Genomic DNA, 22659 nt, shown 5'->3' on the forward strand with positions numbered 1-22659 from the left:
AAATTCCCCTCTTCCCTGTCACTCAAGCTTCCTTGGTCAGAGGAGACTTAGTTGGCAGATTCTACTAGGAGCAAAATAGGCCTGCGGCATGTGGATGTTTCCCCCACATCCACCTCCACATTCCTTGGGGCAGGAGCTGGGCCAGAGCTAACCATAACACTTATAAAACTCCTTTATGAAGATTAGTTCAAATAAGAATATATAAGTCATATATATACCTTTTTCTTATTTTTACGACCTTTTTCTCCTTCTTTTTTCCTTATCTTTTTTTTCTCTATCACATATATAGTAACTTGAATGTTATTAATAGGAAAGTAAGATATATAAAATATGAATCTGAAATGGGCAATGATCTGTATACGACTATTGAAAACTTTTCTTTTTAATGTAACTGAAAATTTAAAATAAAACATTTTTTAAAAAATAAATCATTAGCAAAACTGACACTAAGTAAATTATATAAGGATAGTTCTGTGTAATGTATTTTCACATGCATCATATTCTAAGAAATAACATCTGCACAACCTTGTATATAATTGTGTCTCTTGCCAATATATAGAAGAGGTGGACTGTTTTAAATATTATTCCTGAAATTTTAAAATGATCACTCTTCATTTTTATCTGTAACTTTTTAATATATATAGCCATGATATATAAATTGATATATGTTCCCCAGCCATCATATATAAATTTATAGATGTTCTACAGGTGAGTTCTAAGTTAGATCGCCAGTAGTTCACACATGCACTTGCATGTGTGACACTTCTACATGTGCAGAAGTGCCACGGGCGGGTGGACGGGACCTCCTGCCACCGCTGCCACCGATTCTAAGAACTAGTCCGAACCGGGAGCAACCCACCACTGTTCCAAGAATTGATGCTTCCAAGCTGCTGCCGGTTGATTTTTCATTAATTTAAATTGTCTATATTTCTGTAGTAATTCTGCATAATATATTTTATAATTCATTATGTTTGAGGGTATTGAAGAGTAATTGTACAAAGTAATACCCTAAATCCCTTTGCGTTGAAATATTATTGAAAGCAGAACTTGTAAATTACACTAAAGATCTAATTAAATAGTTGTGCCTTTTTCCATGTCTCACTCTACTTTATTCATTATCCAAATAAACTTTTATGTGATTTTATTTAGAAGTCTTGCTTTAGGCTTGCGCTTCCCATGAATGACAACCTGTCTTTATCAAACGTTGCTTAAACTTTTGAGGGTCCTGAGCAGAGTCTTTTATGAAAAAAGAATGTTATGTTGTCTTCTGAAGCTCTTTCAATAGAAAGGGAGAATGGGGTACAACTATACTAAATTTTATTTAACATTCATATTCAGTATGAGAACATCTACTTAAATTTACCATTTGTTTGCTAACTTGTTAGCTGTAGATGAACTTTCAAAGTACGAAGAACTTTGGCAATAAAACCTATCTATAGTTTCTTAGGATTATATTGCTGTTGCTACTATTATTACTTACAGAAAATATTTACCTCTTTACAGTCCTCGAGTTATAAATGTAATGGAGCCTGCGAATTACATTTCTAACCCGAGGAGTTGTAGGAGTGAATCACACAACTTAAATGTGATCAGTCCCTGCTTTCACCCATACATGCACTAATTGAATGTGTGGGTTGTTAAGTGCATGTGAGGTATCAGGGTAGGGAAGACCATGGGGGGGAGGGAAGCTTCCCCCTCTCCCATCTTGCCGACCGGGTCACTTATCTTACACTTATCTTAATGATCAATAGAACTGTGTCCTCTTCAGCCTCTACTGTGGTTTTGCCTAGACCAAAGGACGAGGCCTAGAGAGAGATTGTGTCCCCATAGGATCTCGTCATTTGTGCAGAAAGCCTTTGCCGATGCGAATGGAACCTGGGATGGCCATATTAATTAACTAATTAACTAATTAACTAATTAACTAATTAACTAATTAACTAATTAACTAATTAACTAATTAACTAATTAACTAATTAACTAATTAACCAATTAACCAATTAACCAATTAACTAATTAAATTAACTAATTAACTAATTACATTAACCAATTAACTGCGGAGAGGGGCGGCATATAAATCCAATAAATAAAATAAATAATTACCGGTAACTAAATAACTGATTAACTGATCCACTAATCAACTAATCAACTAATTAACTAATTAACTAATTAACTAATTAACTAATTAACTAATTAACTAATTAACTAATTAACTAATTAACTAAGTTTGTCCAGCATGTATGAGAGAACAATTATAAGTATAAACATAGCAGATAAAGATATAATTATAAACAGGTAAAGCATATGCATAAGAAATTAGTACAAATAATGGGAATAGTAGGACAGGAATGGTAGGCACACTGGTGCACTTATGCACGCACCTCTTAGGAATGGGGCAAAGCCCCCGGACAGTTTTAGATTAACATTTTGGGGGTTTGAGGATGTAACAACAGGTATTTTATTTTATTTATTTATTGGATTTGTATGCCGCCCCTCTCCGGAGACTCGGGGCGGCTAACAGCAATAATAAGACAGAGTACAATAATAATCCAATACTAAAAACAATTAAAAACCCATTAATATAAAAACCAAACATACATACAGACATACCATGCATAAAATTGTAAAGGCCTAGGGGGAAAGTGTATCTCAATTCCCCCATGCCTGCCGGCAGAAGTGGGTTTTAAGTAGCTTACAAAAGGCAAGGAGGGTGAGGGCAATTCTAATTTCTGGGGGTAGTTGGTTCCAGAGTGCCGTACTGTATTCCAGGCATTGAACACTTTGTTGCTGAAGTTGTATTTTCTGCAATCGAGTTTGAAATGGTTTACCTTGAGTTTGTATCTATTGTTTGCCTGTGTATTATTGCAGTTGAAGCTGAAGTAGTCACTAACAGGTAGGCTGTTGTAGCAGACTAAATGCAGTAAGCTTAGGTCAGACCATAGACATCCAGGTTCAAAATTTCTAGCCATGTGTGTCCTTTCGGGCCTCTGTTCTTATCAGCAAAAGTCTCCTTAAGCTTAGAAGCAATGGCAGATAATAATTTCTTCAACCCATTGATTGCCTGTTCATTAATGAGCAAAGTTCTACAAAATATTGTTAGTACACTTTATTTTTGAAAAGAGTGTATCATTTTTGTTTTCCTGTCTAAGAAATGATATACAGCCATTTGCATATTTGTGTTCATGTGGAAAAGATATTTCTGTTGATCAAAGTTGTACCATATGTATGGGTTGGCATTTTTATTACTTTTATATAGGAAAAAAAGTATTGCAGAGACTGAGCCAGCCAGAATTCATTATTTACTGCCAATTTCTGTTGCCACCCTGATTCTTCAAGGATATCTAATTCATCATGAATCCTCACTTGAAGCAAGCCTTAATAAATTCCCCTTCTAATTATTAGAATTTTCTAATCCACTGTTTCATTTTATTTTACATGGTTTGCAGATGTGAATAGTTTAAAATCAAGAAGAATAATGCTACTAATAATTGCACTGAAAATAAAGCCAACATATGAGATAGACCTTGTTGGAGGAAACAGCTTTTTATATAATGTATTTCATTTATTTGAAATGAAATTAATATTGTTTTCTGCTTCCTGTGTCTTGGCACAACAGCATTAGGACAATAGGCATGTTTCAGCAAATACCAGTACTGAGCATTCACAACGCCTGACAATTCCACATTCCTCCTTCCAAAAGTTTACCCAGTTGAACTTATAATGTACAAACAGGAACAAATTTACACTACTTTTATAATTAACGTACAAACTTAAATAATATAATAAAGATACCTTCCCATCATAAGTAGTAAACATATGTTAGATTTATCTAATCAACCTCATCACATTTCCAAATATATATTGTCTTCGGAGAGGGGCGGCATACAAATCTAATAAATTATTATTATTATTATTATTATTATTATTATTATTATTATTATTATTATCCTCATGGTGTCAACACATATTATGTATCCTAATAGTAACTATTTTACTGAGTATTGGTGAGTATTCTGAGCAGAGACTGGTTGCAAGCGGTGTGCCACAAGGGTCTGTTCTGGGTCCTATTCTTTTTAATATGTTTGTGAGTGACGGGAAGATTTGGCTATTATTATTATTATTATTATTATTATTATTATTATTATTATTATTATTATTATTATTATTATTATTATAGTACAACACAGCAAACAAGATCACTATGCTGGATTTCGTATTTCATCACCAGTTGGGCGCTTCCCAAGCACCTAGGACTGTGTGATGTAGCGGCGAATTATGTTTGCCATTCCCAGTAAAGCGGCCTTTTGCAATTGACAGATGGAAATTTTGTTATATTATTATTATTATTATTATTATTATTATTATTATTATTATTATTTATTTGACTTGTATGCCGTCCCTCTCTGAGGACCCGGAGCGGCTCACAACATTCAATACAAAACAATGTATAAAAATCCCATTATGTTAAAAAACAGTCAGTCTATTCAATCACATCCACACATATCATTTAACGGTCAGAAAAGAAAGGAGCATGGTCTAGCTGCTCCATGCCCGGCGACATAGATGGGTCTTAAGGGTCTTGCAAAAGGTAGCGAGGGCGGGGGGCAGTGCGAATCTCCGGAGGGAGCTGATTCCAGAGGGCCGGGGCCACCACAGAGAAGGCACTTCCCCTGGGCCCTGCCAACTGATATTGTCTGGCCAACGGGACCCGGAGGAGGCCAACTCTGTGGAATCTTATTGACCGCTGGAATTTGTGCGGCAGAAGACGGTTCTTTAAATATCGTCTTCTGCCACAGTTAACCACTTAACAACTGTTGTACCATGGTTGTTAAGCAAATCACTGCAGTTAGTGACACGGTTATGAAGCGAATCTGGCTTCCCCATTGATTTTGCTTGTAAGAAAGTCATACAAGGCAGTCACGTGATCTGAGGCCACTGCAACCATTATAAATATGAGTCAGTTGCCAAGCAAGATGTCACAATGGTCATAAGTGTGGAAAAATCATCATAAGTCACTTATTGGTCACTAAATGAACTGTTGTAAGTTGAGGACCAGCTGTAAGCCTCTAAAATAATGCTACAAATTTAATGGTTTTGAAACTAATAAGTATACTTAGAATACTAGCTAAGAATAGTAGTGGCACATCATTATTGTATGTTTTCTAATTGTTCCCTGTACACTAAGTTGTCCTATAGACCAGTGTTTCCCAACCTTGGCAACTTGGAGATATTTGGACTTCAACTCCCAGAATCCCCCAGCCAGCATTCGCTGGCTGGGGGATTCTGGGAGTTGAAGTCTAAATATCCTCAAGTTGCCAAGGTTGAGAAACACTGCTATAGACATACATTCTTGAAAATGAAGCATTCTGGTTAAGTCAAATGCTGAGTTAAATTCAATAACCTTTCGTAAGGTTTTAAAAACTCACCTTTGCCGGCAGGCCTGGGGCTGTTGATCGCTGACATCCTGCTCCGGTCCATGATATGAGTGTATGATTGTGATAGAATGAATGTGGGTGCCTGTTTTTAATAATCTTGGGGTTTTAGAATCAGATTTTATGTTTGAGTTTTTTATATGTTTCATTTGGTATTTATTCTTGTTCTGTAAACCGCCCTGAGTCTACAGAGAAGGGCGGCATAGAAATCCAAACAAACAAACAAATAAATAATAAATAAATAAACATTATACATATAAAAATATACAATAACCAACTCTGATTAACACTCATACTGTAAGCTATGTGGGCTCTTTATATGAATGGGTATACAGTGATACCTCATCTTACGAACTTAATTGGTTCTGAGACGAGGTTTGTAAGGTGAAAAGTTTGTAAGATGAAACAATGTTTCCCATAGGAATCAATGGAAAAGCGATTAATGCGTGCAAGCCCAAGACTCACCCCTTTTGCCAGTTTTTGTGCCCGTTTTTGTGCTGCTGGGATTCCCCTGAGACTCCCCTCTATGGGAAACCCCACCTCCGGACTTCCGTGTTTTTGTGATGCTGCAGGGGAATCCAAGCAGGGGGAATCCCAGCAGTGCAAAAATGGGTGCTTCGCTGGCAATGGAAGTCCAGAGGTGGGGTTTCCCAGCGAGGGGAGCCTAGCGAAATTGCAGCATCGCAAAAACACGGAAGTCCTCGAAAACCCACCTCCGGACTTCTGTATTTTTGTGATGCTGCGATTTCGCTGAGGCTCCCCTCTCTGGGAAACCCCACCTCCGGACTTCCCTTGCCAGCAAAGCGCCCGTTTTTGCGCTGCTGGGATTCCCTGCAGCATCGCAAAAACACGGAAGTCTGGAGGTGGTGTTTCCCATGGAGGGGAGTCTCAGAGGAATCCCAGCAGCGCAAAAACGGGCGCTTCGCTGGCAACAGAGGTCCGGAGGCGGGGCATGCCCAGTGGCAGCGGCTTGGGTTTGTAAGGTGAAAATAGTTTGGAAGAACTCCGGGTTTGTATCTCGAAAAGTTTGTATGACGAGGGGTTTGTAAGATGAGGTATCACTGTATTTCATTTAGACGTGTGATTTATAAATATTTTACAATTTTTCGTTTTCATTAAGGTTGGAAAAGTTTTGGAAAAGTTAATTACAGTAGTTAATAGTAAGGGAACATGATTATCTACTAAGGAGTTGGAAAAAAGTGCCACCTGATAAATAGGCATGTTCTTCAAGCTGTCTTTCAGTACATGAGTAAAAGCTGGGTCTTATCCAAAATGTACTCTGGCACACTGTGTTTTTTAAACTTCCTTTGTGTTGGACACATGCCTGCTATTTTTGGAATGCAGCTTTAATCAAAGGGTGAGGTCATTGTTCAGGAATTGCTCTATCTTATAGCTAGAACACAGTTCTCACATATACAAAAATATTGCTAAGTTCTTCCTCCTTCTAATTTAATGAAAAAGAAGATATATTTATGTGTTTGGTAAAGTACTGACTAGATCCATCCCTGGAAATAACATAACCACTGATTAAGGTCAAGGTCAGTGGGGACAGCAGGAATAAATGATGCTAACAAGAGGAAACAGAAAGGATTAAGGTTTTGGCTTTCAATCTGTCTTTTATTACTGTTTTTTTTTTTGGCGGGGGTTGTGTATAAAACATTGCTTTATTTAAATGCTGAACTGCATAATGATTTGGGCAAATGTGTACTTTAAATAATTCAGAAATTTTTTTTGAACAGTTCTAACCATATTAGTTTTCAACTGCTTTATTGCCCACATGGAGAACAGTAGGACTGAACTTTTAACTACATAAAATGAAGCATATTTCCCACTTTTCTCAAATACTGCACTGATGTAAAACTAAGCTGATTGAAAAATTCCCCAAACAAGGTGGAGTAAAGCTCTACTAAATCCCCTTTTCTCATCCAAGAACAGAGGTCTTCAGACTTGGCAGCTTTAAGACTTGTGGACTTCAACTCCCAGAATTCTCCAGTCAGTCTACAAGTTTTAAAGTTGCCAAGTTTGGGGACCTCTGTCTTAGAATAACCTTCCAATATAGCAGAGTGCCTCAGATCTTAAGGAAGGAATGCCAACTTGCAAAGATTTTAAGTTGCTATGAAAAGAAGGGGGGGGGAAGCTGTGGGAGGCCTGATTGCCCTAACTCAGTGGTTCTCAATTCAGGGGTTGGGACCCCTTTGGGGGTTGAATGACCGTTTCACAGGTGTCCCCTAAGACCATAGGAAAAGATAAAATTCCCATGATGTTAGAAGGTGGGGGTGACTTGGAAGAGGGGAGTTTGACAGACAGCCCAGGAGGAGATCAATTATTCTTATCATCCCTGGATTCTGAACAAGAACTTATGACACATCCACGCATGCGTAGAGTGGTGCATAGGAGAAAACAACTGAAGGATTATTACAGGAGATAAGTGAGGCCACCTGTGGTTGGGTGGGGCTGCTGTAATTAGTGCTACAGATAAAAGAGCATGGTTTAGCCTCATGGCAGTTTATCTGATTCATAGTTTCATCAAGATCGTGGTTTTTGCTGTTCAAGATTGTGTGTGGACTTTCTAGACTTTAGAATTGGACTCAATTTCCCAGTTATTGGATGAGAAATTGGATTGTATTTCACCTGTGCCTTGTGTGTACCAGAAAATCCCTTTGACATTTAAAAAGGGAGCTGTTTCTGTTTTTCTGTTGATAAAGACTTTTGGGTTTTCATTCTATCATGTGGTGTGTGTCTTTCTGGACTAATTACCCTGTAATTATGGGCGGTTGGGACACGCCGGCAGAACAGATGGTAGGCATGATGGTGCCTCTTAGGTATGGGTGATGTCAACAGTAGACAGTCTTAAGATTAAAGTTGTGGGGGTTTGGGGAAGAAACCACAGAGTCAGGCAGTGCATTCTAGGCATTGACCACTCTGTTGCTGAAGTTGTATTTTCTGCAATTGCGTTTGAGTGGTTTACCTTAAGTTTGTATCAATTGTGTGCTTGTGCATTGTTGTAGTTGAAGCTAGTAGTCATTGACAGGCAGAAGTAGTAGTCATTGACAGGCAGGACATTGTAGCAGATAATTTTATGTACTACGCTTAGGTCAGACCATTCAATTCAATCTTTATTACTGTGATGCTTATGTATTGTTAAATATCTGAAATTTAATAAGAAATCCATCCAAAATTATTTTGCATTTTGTATCCTTTACACAGGAATGCATGCTTTGAGGAGAATACTTCGTAAGAAAGAGAATCTCCTGGATGATGATGTGTCTGTATCTGTAATTATTAATCACAGTGATTTCCTGCAGGCAATGAATAATGTCAGGCCCAGCGCCATGAGAGAGGTGACAATTGATGTACCCAAAGTAAGATTTCTCTATTCAATATTTTAATATGATTATTTGGAAGTTGAAGAATAAGAAAAAGAGTCATGATTAAAGGCAGTCATGTGATCACCGAAGTAGTTAAAGCGGTGTTTAAGTCTTTCCTCTCCATATCTTGGAAATACAGTGTTCCCTCGATTTTCGTGGGAGATGCGTTCCGAGACCGCCCATGAAAGTCGAATTTCCACGAAGTAGAGATGTGGAAGTAAATACACCATTTTTGGCTATGGACAGTATCACAAGCCATCCCTTAACACTTTAAACCCCTAAATTACCATTTCCCATTCCCTTAACAATAATTTACTCAGCATTATTATTGGTACTCATCATTGAATAAGACACTTAGTCGTCCTGATATTTATAAACAATTACTTATTAACAATAATTTTTTTTTTGTTATTGATTTGCAAAAATTATTAGTTTGGTGATGACGTATGACATCATCAGGCGGGAAAAACCGTGGTATAGAAAAAACCCGCGGAGTATTTTTTAATTAATATTTTTTGAAAAACTGTGGTATAGGCTATTCGTGAAGTTCGAACCCGCAAAAATTGAGGGAACACTGTATATTGGAACTCCAACTTCTTTCATTCCTAGTTATGCTGCCTGGATATTCTTGAGTTGAAGTTCAAACATAGCTGGAGATCAAGAAGGCTTGCCTAGGAAAAGTAGTGAATAGTCAGTATTAACATACCGTATATTTTCATACGTTTCTTACAAGGATGGAAAGATAGCACATTGTTGTACATTGATATCATCCTCTATTTTTGTGGTATGTTCATGGATAGACTATTTTAAGACAGGCATATGGATAGAATAGAAATATATCCACACATGGATGCAAAAACTAGTGTTGCAGCAAAGTCTTTCAATACATGATAAATGAATTTCATGAACACAGGTTAGCTAAAGAAAAATCTTTATAGTAGATAATAATGTAGCCATGCAAATGATTGACCATTGTCAACGAGAGAATGCAAATGGCTGTTATTCTTGTGGCAGTTTATATTTATGGGGTTTTTTTTCTTGCACATTTCCCATGAATTAACAGCTTGCAACATTTGATGACACTGAACAGAGCAGTTGTATTTATATGACTTCCTTCTTTAGCTTACAATGACTTCCACGTCTTATTTCTTTAGCGTAGAGTCATATTTATTAGCAGAGCCAATTTAGATTCAGCATGGTTCATTCCAACTTAAGGTCCCTTAAGATTACATCCAGGTCAAAAGATCATCTCCCATCCCCACACCCACAAGGGCAAATCATGTGGACAAATCCAATGCAGGGATTTCTAATTCCTTCCTGTGTTCAGTTACTTTGGATTCTGCGTGAAGGAATGTGTGCTACGTGACATATCTCTGACTTCCCTATGTGTGTGGTTTTTCTTTCTTTCTACCATACTGTGTCAGGCCAGCCTTTGAATTCACATATTAACCTGGGGCCTGACACCTACATTTATATGACTGCTTTAGCAGTTGTATTTATACGACTGCCTTCTTTAGCCTACATTTATAGCAAAATAAGCTTGTGAAAGATCTAAAGAAATACTACATCAATATTACCAGAAATAAAGATTGATTACACTATCCTTTCAGCACTGATTGTGGTGTGGGTGTTCAATAAAAAGTGATTAAAAGACAGTCTTAAAATAGATCTAATTAAGTACAGTAGTACCTCTAGATACGAGTTTAATTCGTTCCAGAACGGAGCTCGTATGTCGATCAACTCGTATCTGGAACAAATGGCTTTAGACTTTGTTTTTCCCCGCCGAGATAACCAGAAGCAAGGATTCTTGCGCCACCTAGTGGAAACTCGGCTCGTATCCCGAATTTGAGCTCGGGTGTCGAACAGAAATTTCGCTCCCGTCGTGGCTCGTAACTTGGAATACTCGCATGTGGAGCAGCTCGTATCTAGAGGTACTACTGTACTAAACTCCTAGTAGCTGCTTGATAATGCGGTATTTATGCTGCTGAACACGGGCGCTACCAAAAATCAATGAATGAATTAATTAAAGTGATTTACTTTATAGATATCCTGGTCAGACATAGGAGGGCTGGAAGATGTTAAATTGAAATTAAAGCAAGCTGTTGAATGGCCACTGAAGCATCCTGAATCTTTCATTCGAATGGGCATTCAGCCACCAAAAGGAGTACTCCTATATGGACCACCAGGATGCTCTAAAACCATGATCGCCAAGGCTTTAGCTCATGAAAGTGGTCTAAACTTCTTGGCTGTAAAGGTTAGTAATCACTGTGTTTTTAAACATAATGTTCTCAAATACCATAAAAACATTTCTCTAGTATTCTTCAGTTATCATCCTGTCCGATATGTTGAGTGTATATAATAGGCATTACAATAATTACCTTAGTTCCTGTTTTATATATTTGTTTATAATGTTTATATTTTTGTTCTCAAGATTTATCAACTTAGTCTGCACTGCAAGTCTAAGGAAGAATAATGCATTTAGAGCAGCGTTTCCCAACCGGTGTGCCGCGGCACACTAGTGTGCCGCGAGACACGGTCAGGTGTGCCGCGAAGCTCCTAGGGAAGCTCCAGCTGGGCAGGGCGCTGCCGGTGCCGGTGCCTCCGACCTGGAGCTCCCACTCGCAGCTGTCCCCCGTCTACTGCCCGATGCCGCTGTTTTCGGTGCTCTCCTGCTGGGCCCCAAAGAAGGAAGGCGGGGAAAAGGAGAGCTTCATTCTTCGCGCCGCGGCATCGGGCAGTAGCCGGGGGACAGCTGCGAGTGGGAACTCCAGGTCGGAGGCACCGGCACCGGCAGCGCCCCGCCCAGTTGGAGCTTCCCTGATGTCGGCGGCACTGGTGGTGGGAGCGGGAGGGTGCCGGCTGCAGCGGCCCCAGGCAGTCGCGGGGAGATGGCGGCGGCGAGAGGGAGCTCCAGGGTGGAGGCACCGATGGTGGCAGTTGGACGTGCTGCTGGAGACGTACATGCTGGCGCTGTGGGGCTGGCACTGGCTCACTGGCTGGGCCGGAGATGCCAGCCCCACGCCCATGCCCAGCGCAGTGCCAGCATATAAGGCGTCCAGCCGCACGTCCAGCTGCCGCCGTCAGGGCTCCCGCTCGCAGTCAGCCGCTCTGCCGCCACCCTTGGCTACTGCCTGATGCCGCTGTTGTCGGCGTGGTAGAAAGAGACAGAGAGACAAAGAAAGAGAGACATAGCAAGAGAGAGAGAGAGAAAGAAAGAAAGAGAGAGAGAGAGAGAGAAAGAGAGAGAGAGAGAGAGAGACATAGCAAGAGACAGAGAGAGAGAGAGAGAGAAAGAAAGAGAGATAGCAAGAGAGAGAGAGAAAGAAAGAGAGATAGCAAGAGAGAGAGAGAAAGAGAGACATAGCAAGAGAGACAGAAAGAGAGAGAGAGAGAGAAAGGGAGACATAGCAAGAGAGGCAGAGAGAGAGAGCGACAGAAAGAGAGAGAAAGAGAGACATAGCAAGAGAGACAGAGAGCGACAGAAAGAGAGAGAAAGAGAGACATAGCAAGAGAGACAGAAAGAGAGATAAAGAGAGACATAGCAAGAGAGACAGAGGGAGAGAGAGAAAAAGAGAAACAGCAAGAGAGACAGAGAAAGAGAGAGAAAGAGAGAGAAAGAGAGAGAATGAAAGAGAGATAGCAAGAGAGGCAGAGAGAGCAAGGGAGAGAGAAAGACATAGAGGGAGGGAAGGAGGGAGAAAGAAAGAGAGCAAAAAAGAGAGGAAGAAAGAAAGAGGGATGGAGAAAGAGAAAGAAGGGAAGGAAGGGAGAAAGAGAAAGAAGGGAAGGAAGGGAGAAAGAAGAGAGAGAAAGAGGGAGGGAGAAATAGAGCAAAATGGAGGAAGAGATATTTTTCTTGTCCAAACTTTTTTTTAGCCAACACCCCCCCCCCCCCCCCCGTTCAGTGTTCCCCAGGATTTTGAAAATATGAATAATGTGCCGCGGCTCAAAAAAGGTTGGGAAACACTGATTTAGAGGAAGAAAAGGAAGGTTTGCTACTTGCTTAGCTAAATTTCTGGCTTCTTCATAGCTATAATATATAATAGTGCAATAAAACACCTCAAAGTAGTGCCACAATAATTTGGTACCAAAATGGTTGCAATTTCATTGCGTGATTTGTTTTACAAATAAAAAGTCAGAATAAGAGTGGAAAGACTGGTAGTTAAACTTCCAATTTTTATTCCTATATTCCATAAAAATGGCTTGAGATAACATCTTTCAGAGCTACTTTGTTTTTTAAAATTAAATTATTTGCACTTTGAAGCTATGAATCAAATTGATGTCAGCTTGGTTTCTTCCAGTTACATCATCAAATCACCAGATGGTTTCCTGTACGTTAATATGTTGTTGCTATTTTTATTTTTATTTTCTTCCTAGCATTGTCACACATTTATCATTTCCAGATAAACCAAATATTAATCCATTGGTTGCAATTGACTAAGCAGTTTGTCACCAAAGCCTTGGTGGGCCAAAAGTGTGACTGGACTGCTCCAAAGCTACCCAACTAGATTCCATGCCTAAAACTTGAACTCACATTCCTCTGGTTACTAGCCTGGTGCTTTAACCCAGTGTTTCCCAACCTTGGCAACTTGAAGATATTTGGACTTCAACTCCCAGAATTCCCCAGCCAGCGAATGCTGGCTGGGGAATTCTGGGAGTCGAAGTCCAGATATCTCCAAGTTGCCAAGGTTGGGAAACACTGCTTTAACCAATAGATCAAACTAGTTCTCATTTATATATTTAAAATATTGTAAGGAGAAAAAAGCTTTCCACTAAGGTCTTCAAAATTAGAATCGAAACACAATCTAAAATCAAAAGCTGAATTGCTACTTTTTCTTTCAGAAGGTGTAAACCCGTTTATTTCTTTTATATATGTTTATTATAAGAAAAAAGTAGCTTAGCTCAGAGTCTAAGCTAAAAAAGAATGAGGGTAAATGGGATACAGTAGTCCCTCACTATACCGCGCTTCACCTACTGCGGCTTCACTTCATCGCGGGTTTTCAAGAAATATTAATGAGAAAAATCATTCACGGATCTTCGCTGGTTCGCGGGTTTCTGAGGAAGTCGATCGGCAGATTTAAACAACCCACCGAACTCGATCGGCAGGTTTTTTTAAAAAAAATATCTAAAATTGTAAATACTGTATTTAAATACTGTATCTAAAATAAATACTGTGTGGGAAGGGTTTATAAACACTTAAAACAATGAAAACTACCAAACAATTACAATATAAATACTTAAATAAGTACTATCAGTCGATAAATTCCCCATCGCGGATTTCACCTATCGCGGCCGGGTCTGGAACCAGCGATAGGTGAGGGATTACTGTACTATGTTTTGTGCTAATTCTAGCCTTTAATTTTTGTAAAAGAACTTGTATTTTTATTAATTTATTTCAATACTTTCCATGATTATGTATCAGATATGAAGCTCTAGGGCAGGGGTCCCCAACCCATAGGCCGCGGACCAATAATGGTCCACAACCTATTGGGAACTGGTCCACACAAGCAAGTGAAACTTCATCTGTGCATGTGTGGGATCCAGATAATGTGTGAAGCCCCAGCCCCAGTGCATGGATTCCCCCCCCCCGAACTGATGTCCAAAAGGTTTGGGTCACTTCTTTAGGGGGTAAGGGATACATATGCACACACAGAAAAAAAGAAGTTGAAATTTTCTATTGTGATTCTCTTCCTCCGCTAAAGGATTCCAGTTGTCTAGTTCCCTTGAAATTTTGCGGAATGGAAAAGTGTTTGGCATTTTATGTGCAGTGAGCAGTGGAGGAAAAAGCAACAAAAAATAGTTACTGTATTTTTCAGAGTGTAAGATACACCAGAGTATAAGATGCACTTTAGTTTGGGGAGAGGAAAAAAGAAAAAAAGACCTCTACATCCCAGCAATTTGTCTCCCAGCAAACAGCACAGATGATATATTTGCTATTTGCTGTGTATTTCTGTGCATGTGTGTCTGACCCATAGAAATAATAAAGAATTTGATAAATGTATATTATGGCAGTATATTAATGCCAGAAAGTTTTCTTAAATCTAGTCCAAACATGACTAAGTCAGGGTTTAACTCAGCTGCCTTATCTTAATACTAAAACAGGACACTGCTGCATTTTTTATTATACTTTTACAGATCTTTAACATTGATATGGCTTTTTGGAAGTATTCTCTGTTATTTAAAAGATACAATAGCACTGGGCCTCTTCAGATCAAACATTTATTTTAAAAAGTTTCTTCATTTTGTTACGTTGTCTAGAACAATAATAAAGCAGTCTTTAAAAAATAAGTGTAATGATCTGAACATTCTATTGACCTTTATAACAACAACAACAACAACAACAACAACAACAACAACAACAACAATAATAATAATTTATTGGATTTGTATGCCGCCCCTCTCCGTAGACTCGGGGCGGCTAACAACAATGATAAAAACAACATGTAACAATCCAATAATAAAACAACTAAAAACCCTTATTATAAAACCAAACATACACACAAACATACCATGCATAACTTGTAATGGCCTAGGGGGAAGGAATATCTCAACTCCCCCATGCCTGGCGGTACAAGTGAGTCTTGAGTAGTTTACGAAAGACAGGGAGGGTGGGGGCAGTTCTGATCTCTGGGGGGAGTGGTTCCATAGGGCCGGGGCCGCCACAGAGAAGGCTCTTCCCCTGGGGCCCGCCAAATGACATTGTTTAGTCGACGGGACCCGGAGAAGGCCAACTCTGTGGGACCTTATCGGTCGCTGGGATTTGTGCGGTAGCAGGTGGTTCCGGAGGTAATCTGGTCCAATGCCATGTAGGGCTTTAAAGGTCATGACCAACACTTTGAATTGTGACCAGAAACTGATCGGCAGCCAATGCAAGCCACGGAGTGTTGAAGAAATGTGGGCGAATCTTGGAAGCCCCACAGTGGCTCTAGCGGCTGCGTTCTGCACGATCTGAAGTTTTCGAACGCTTTTCAAAGGTTGCCCCATGTAGAGAGCGTTGCAGTAATCGAACCTCGAGGTGATGAGGGCATGAGTGACCGTGAGCAATGACTCCCTGTCCAAATAGGGCCGCAACTGGTGCACCAGGTGAACCTGGGCAAACGCCCTCCTCGCCACAGCCGAAAGATGATGTTCCAATGTCAGCTGTGGATCGAGGAGGACGCCCAAGTTGTTATTGAGTTACCTCCTTGCAGTTTCAGCAGTCCAATATTGCCACCGGTCCACTTCCCAGCAATTTGCCTCCTTGCAGTTAGTTTCACTTTCAGTTCTATCAGATGACCTGCCTGTGCTGAATCAGTTGGGTGTTCGGAGGCTGATAATGGGTTGCTTCTGCTATTCAGGCTCTGTGCTGTTTGCTGCAAGGAGGTATATTGCTGGGAGGCAGAGACAAGGATGTGGGTGGCTGAATGGGGGTTACGTTCGGTGTATAAGACGCACTCAAGTTTTCACCCTCTTTTGGGGAGTAAAAAAGTAGATCTTATAATCTGAAAAATGCGGTACATTAGTATTTTTTTGACATTTCCTACAAGACTACCTCTCCCAAAGAGGGTTGGTTGTATCATGTATATTTTAAAAAACCTTTTGCAATACCGCCCTGAATCGGTTGAGAAGGGCGGCATAGGAATCAAATGAATGAATGAATGAATGAATGAATGAATGAATGAATGAATGAATACATACATACATACATACATACATACATACATACATACATACGTACCGTATTTTCCGGCGTATAAGACGACTTTTTAACCCCTGAAAATCTTTTCCAAAGTGGGGGGTCGTCTTATAGGCCGGATACTGCGCCCATTCCACAGCCGCGGGCGGGAGGAGGGGGGGGAGCGGACCCGCGCTCACTTTCGGCTCCGGGGACTGCGGATGGCTATGGCGCCGAAAGGAAAAAGCGCTGCTGTTGCTGCTGTCGCTGCCGCCTGAGGCGGCGGCACTCGAATCTGGCGTGGTGGAAAATCTGGAGGCAGGCAAAGATTTTCCACCACGCCAGATTCGAGTGCCGCCGCCTCAGGCGGCAGCGACAGCAGCAACAGCAGCGCGTTGTTTTTTTATTTCCCCCTTTGGTTTCTCTTCACAGGCGGGAGTTCGGGAGGCAAGGGAGCGCTCGAGGAGACAGCGTCTTGCGGCATCGCTCAGCAACTTCTTTTTCCTTTCGGCGCCATAGCCATCCGCAGTCCCCGGAGCCGAAAGTGAGCGCGGGTCCGCTCCGCCCGCCCGGTTTGCAAGCGGCGGAGATCCCGGGCTGCTTGGCCGAGCGGGGCTTCCATTCAGGACGGGGGCAGGAGGGAGGGAGGGAAGGGAAACGCAGCCCTTTGCCTCAACCCGCCGGCTCCGGGGACTGCGGGTGGCTATGGCGCCGAAAGGAAAAAGAAGTTGCTGAGCGTCCCTTCGTCATAAACCCAACGGGAGGCGATGCCGCAAGACGCTGTCTCCTCGAGCGCTCCCTTGCCTCCCGAACTCCCGCCTGTGAAGAGAAACCAAAGGGGGAAATAAAAAAACAAGGCGTCGGGCGAGCGCCAACCGATTCCGGAGCTCCCTCGCCGGCTTCATCGAAGCGCTGCTATTGCTGGACGACGCCACTCCCGCCGCCGGCTTTGCTGGGGTGGAGCGCCACTCCCGGCGGCAGGAACTGCGGGGGGTAGCCGGCGTAACGAGCCCTTGCCACAGCTATCCGCCGCTTCTTTGTTCTCCGCCTTGCCTCCGCTACTCCCGCCGCCGCCTTTGCCTCTTGCCCGGCGGGGAGAGCAAAGGCGGCGGCGGGAATAGCGGAGGCGAGGCGGAGAAGAAAGAAGCGGCGGATAGCTGTGGCAAGGGCTCGTTACGCCGGCTACCCCCCGCAGTTCCTGCCGCCGGGAAGCAGCCCCTTTACATTAGCGGTGGCTGCAACGGCACTGGCGATGCGGCCGCTAGCCGCTCCGAGCGGTGTGGGAACGCCCACCCCTCTCACAGTCCGGTCCCGGGCTGACAGTAAAGGGGCTGCTTCCCATCCTCCTGCCAGCTTGCTCAGAAGGAAACCTTCTGAGAAGGAGGATGGGAAGCAGCCCCTTTACTGTCATCCCGGGACCGGACTGTGAGAGGGGTGGGCGTTCCCACAGCGCTCGGAGCGGCTAGCGGCCGGATCGCCAGCGCCGCTGTAGCCACCGTTGTGGGAGGAGCCTCAGAAAGAAAATAAGAGAGAACAAGAGAGAGAGAGAACAAGAGAGAGGGAGAGAGGTGATTCTTGAAGCATATGGTAAAAAGCACCCAAATAATAAGAAACACCCCCCCCCAGCCCACACCTGTGTTTGAAAAGAATAAAAGAGAAAAAAAAACCAGCCCTCAACTGGTTTTGGAAATGGTTCGAGTGTGTATACACACACACGTAAGGGGGGGGAGAGAGACAGGGATGGAAAAAGAGGAGAAGTGAGAGGGAGAAGGAATGAGGGAAAAAGGGAGGAAGAGAGAGAAATGAGAAACATGAGAGAGAAAAGGGGGAAAGACAGGAGAATAACCCAGAAATGAGACAGTGGTATAAATTTGAGGAGGGATGATTGATGATTGACTGTATTTATAAGGGGATGTTACATGGGATTGTATATATGAGGGGGTTATTTATGTGTGTGTGTGTGTGTGTGTGTGTGTATGTATGTATTTATTTATTTATTAGATTTGTGTAATTTTGGTTGGTGGTGTGCCCCAGGATTTTGTAAATGTAAAAAATGTGCTGCGGCTCAAAAAAGGTTGAAAATCACTGCTCTAGCAGGTGGTAAATCAGCACTCCTTTTAACTGACAAGGGACCCATTTCCCAGACTTTGATCATTTCCCCAGGTATTTTTGTACCTACTTGACCAACATTATTAGTGGTTGCAAAATTGAATGTTAAACTGGATGCATTTATTTCTGCCTGTTTGTATTTGTTCTTATGTTTAACCATTGAAAATGTACTTTTCCTCCAAAAAGAATCCTCTTTCCATATTTCTTAGGCAACATTTTAAAATAACTTTAAAAGCTGAGGTCATATTATTCACCCTGCTCTGTATCATAGCACACTGCACAGTACTGAAAATTGGCAGGGTCACTAATTAAACCCGACAAGTTAAAATCTGTTTAAGTGACATTGCAAGAGGATAAAGACAGAAAGTGCGGAAAGAGGAAAAAATGGATGGGCTGTTTGGATTGCCATATCATGATATCACATACAGATTCTCATTCCATAATAGATTCTCACATAGGTGTCAGCATGCTGCATGTTAGACTGAAAGATACCTGCAGAATAGATGGTAGGAGAAAGAAAAATAGCCAGGTTCACCTTTTTGTGTTGACAAATTATGATGAGTTATAATAATAAACTTAATTGTGGTGAGGAGAAATATGAGAGGCAGACAAGACAGATAGACAGAGACATATGGAGAGATAGACAGAAGAGTGCTCCCACTTGGCTCTCTCTCTCTAAATAATTCATTCATAATTTTAACAATAAGATCTTCATCATTAGTAATTAAAATATTGTGTTATCATGTTCAGAAATGATTTTTTTCTCAATGCAAGTACATCATAGACCTAGACTCAGTCAGGTCTATGATGTACAGAAGAGGGGTAGTCTTATACGGCGAGTATATCTCAAATTCTATATTTTAACTGGAAAAGTTAGGGGGTCGTCTTATACGCCCAGTCGTCTTATACGCCGGAAAATACGGTATATACATAAGTTGCTTCGTATGTCAGTTGTGTGGTTCTCTGAAAAGACATGTAAAATAATTGATATTTCTAAAAGGCTCTCACGTGATCTTGAATTTTGTAGGTTTTAAAACTTGAATGATCTCAAAGCACAAATTTATGCAGATGAGGCATAGAGGCAGCGGCTTGAAATGTATTTTAATTTTTCAAGCATGTACAATTGTGGTAAAGGCTTTGGTAGAAAATGTTCCTCGTGTCTTTCTTTTCCTCTTACATATGAGCCATTTCATTTAGCTTTTCTTTTTCCAATTAGCAGTACTTTCAAAATATATTCTGTTGGCAGATTATTGACTTGACTTTGGCTTTGCTAACTTCCTGTATCCTTCTTCAGATACTTTGTGGTTTACTGCACTTGACATGGGCTTAAGTTCGGGTTGTCATCTGCATCAATTACAACAAAATGCTTTACAGTTTAGTTTTGCCATTTCTTTGTCTTTATTTCTTGGCTGCAGCAGTTAAATAGATTAATGGTTTTGGGAAGACCTACATCTTGACTTTATGAGTAATTATCATTACATTTCTGGAAGAAGATTGGTTAATGCTCTGAAAGGGTCTTTGGACTGTTCCTCATGAATTGTTCTTATTAAATGAGTAACCTGAAATTCATAAGATAAAATCTTTTTTAAAAAGGATCTTATAATTAACTTGATATAACCCTAGAGAGCATTTAGGTCAATAAATATAACTCTCTGCTTGTTGTGGTTAGCTCTGGCCCAGCTCCTGCCCCAAGGAATGTGCAGGTGGATGTGGGGGAGACATCCACATGCCGCAGGCCTGTTTTGCTCCCGATGGAATCTGCCGACGAAGCCTCCTCTAACCAAGGAAGCGTGAGTGACAGGGAAAAGGGGACTTTGGCAGACAGCCCAGGAGGAGATCAATCATCTGTATCATCTTTGGATTCTGAACAAGAATTAATGACACATCCACGCATGCGTAGAGTGATGCATAGGAGACAACAACTGAAGGATTATTACAAGAGAAAATGAGGCCACCTGTGGTTGAGTGGGGCTCCAGTAATTAGGGCTGCTGCTATAAATAGCAGCGTGTGGGTTTGGCCGTTGTGAAAGAGTATCTGATCGCAGTTCTTCAGGAATCGTGTGTTGCTGTTTTCTGGACTTTTGTTGATTTTTTCACGCCTTTGAAACCAAAGCAGAGCAATGTGTGTGTGTATGTGTGTCACTTCGTTGGAAGAAGAAGGGGTGTGAAGTTTCTTCACAGCTGCTAGCTAAGTACTTAATGACTGCTTAAAGGAAATTGTACAGACTACCCGGTTGTTTTGGGATGAGTGTTCTTTGCAATACAAAAAGTGTGCTTAGTTTATTTTGAATTTTGTGATAAAGAACATTGTTTTGAATTTTCAAACGTGTGTGTGTCTGCAATTTGTACCCTTGAATTTTTGGGAGGCAGCAATTAGAGAATGGCAAAGGTCAGTTGGGAATGGCAGGAGGTGGCGGAGTACAGGGCACCCAAAAGATCAGAGATGGGTATGAGATAGATTGGTGTGGATAAGTTGAAATGCACCCTCTGGTCATAAATGTGGGTGGGTTGCCAAATGCTTGAATTTTGATCATGTGACCTCAAGTGCTGCAATGGCTGTGACTTTAATGACCAGACATAAGTACTAGCATGTTGTAACTTCAAAGTTGCTAAATGAATGGTCCTTAAGTGAGCCCTATCTACATCCATAATTGTGGATCCTGTATCAATCTTTTAGATATTTGAATACTGCTGTTATATTGGCCCCGAATAAATTTTCTTAATATAGTCAGTTCTCTCTATCTTTCTTTTCAAAGCCTCTTTCCATTTTCTCTGAATCTTTCTTAAAACGTACTACCACATGTACTGTATTTTTTGAAGTAAGTATGACAAAAGCAGATACTGAAAAAAATAACATAATTGCTAATTGAACTGACATTTCTCATGATTTGGAAACTATTTCTATTGATGTGGCCTAAAATATAATTTCCCTTTTTAGGAGCCACATTTTACTGCTCGTTCATTTTCAGTTTGTTGTGAACATAATTCTAAGCTTCATTTCACTGTACTATTAACAAACCAGGTATTTTTCATCCTATACCTGGTTCTTTCATCCTATGTATTTTTCTTTACTCTAAGTGGAAAAATCAAGATGTTATATATTATTCTGGTTTGAGCCTACCTCTATCAAAATTTAAGTTTTGATTATCTTTGACCAATTCATGCTTTTCATCTTATAATCAGGACTTTATTCGCCCACGTTTCTTCAACACTCCGTGGCTTGCATTGGCTTGCATTGGCTGCTGATCAGATTCCGGTCACAATTCAAAGTGTTGGTCATGACCTTTAAAGCCCTACATAGCATTGGACCAGATTACCTCCGGAACCGCCTGCTACCGCACGAATCCCAGCGACCGATAAGGTCCCACAGAGTTGGCCTTCTCCGGGTCCCGTCGACTAAACAATGTCGTTTGGTGGGCCCCAGGGGAAGAGCATTCTCTATGGCGGCCCTGGCCCTCTGGAACCAACTCCCCCCCGGAGATTAGAACTGCCCCCACCCTCCCTGTCTTTCATAAACTACTCATTTATACCGCCAGGCATGGGGGAGTTGAGATAGCCCTTCCCCCTAGGCCATTACAAGTTATGCATGGTATGTTTGTGTGTATGTTTGGTTTTATAATAGGGGTTTTAGTTGTTTTTTTATTATTGGATTGTACATGTTGTTTTTATTATTGTTGTTAGCCGCCCCGAGTCTACGGAGAGGGCGGCATACAAATGCAATAAATTATTATTATTATTATTATTATTATTATTATTATTATTATTATTATTAATTCCTTTCAACATAGATATGGTTTAATTACTTGCATTTTGTTCTAGAATCTTCCTAAGTCTTGATGTTTGCATATATACTATCAAGCCTGCAAAAGTAATGTAGAATATCACTTTATCTAACTAATAGATAATATAAAAAAGACATAGGCACAAATAGTTTGCTTTCTCTCTTTTTCATGATCACAAAGCTGAGGAATGCTAATTCATATTTATATAATACTTATTTACTGATTGCAGAGGTGGTACAATTCTTTTTCCTGAATTTAGGGTGTAAAACTAGAGATTGGATAGAGATAGAAGAAAAAGGCCTCAAGTAATGTGTAGA

The 22659-nt window shown here is 40.9% G+C and overlaps 1 protein-coding gene across 1 annotated transcript in view; it reads left to right on the forward strand.

Annotated features, from left to right (window-relative positions):
• AFG2A (AFG2 AAA ATPase homolog A) overlaps positions 1-22659 on the forward strand; it is a 198781-nt gene that overhangs the window by 19298 nt on the left and 156824 nt on the right. The window contains exons 10-11 of the mRNA XM_070757684.1: positions 8637-8791; positions 10842-11051. Coding sequence (XP_070613785.1) covers positions 8637-8791; positions 10842-11051 — 365 coding nt within the window. The remainder of the gene's footprint in view (positions 1-8636; positions 8792-10841; positions 11052-22659) is intronic.

The sequence above is a fragment of the Erythrolamprus reginae genome, chromosome 7 (assembly GCF_031021105.1).
Source record: "Erythrolamprus reginae isolate rEryReg1 chromosome 7, rEryReg1.hap1, whole genome shotgun sequence".
NCBI lineage: Eukaryota > Metazoa > Chordata > Lepidosauria > Squamata > Dipsadidae > Erythrolamprus > Erythrolamprus reginae.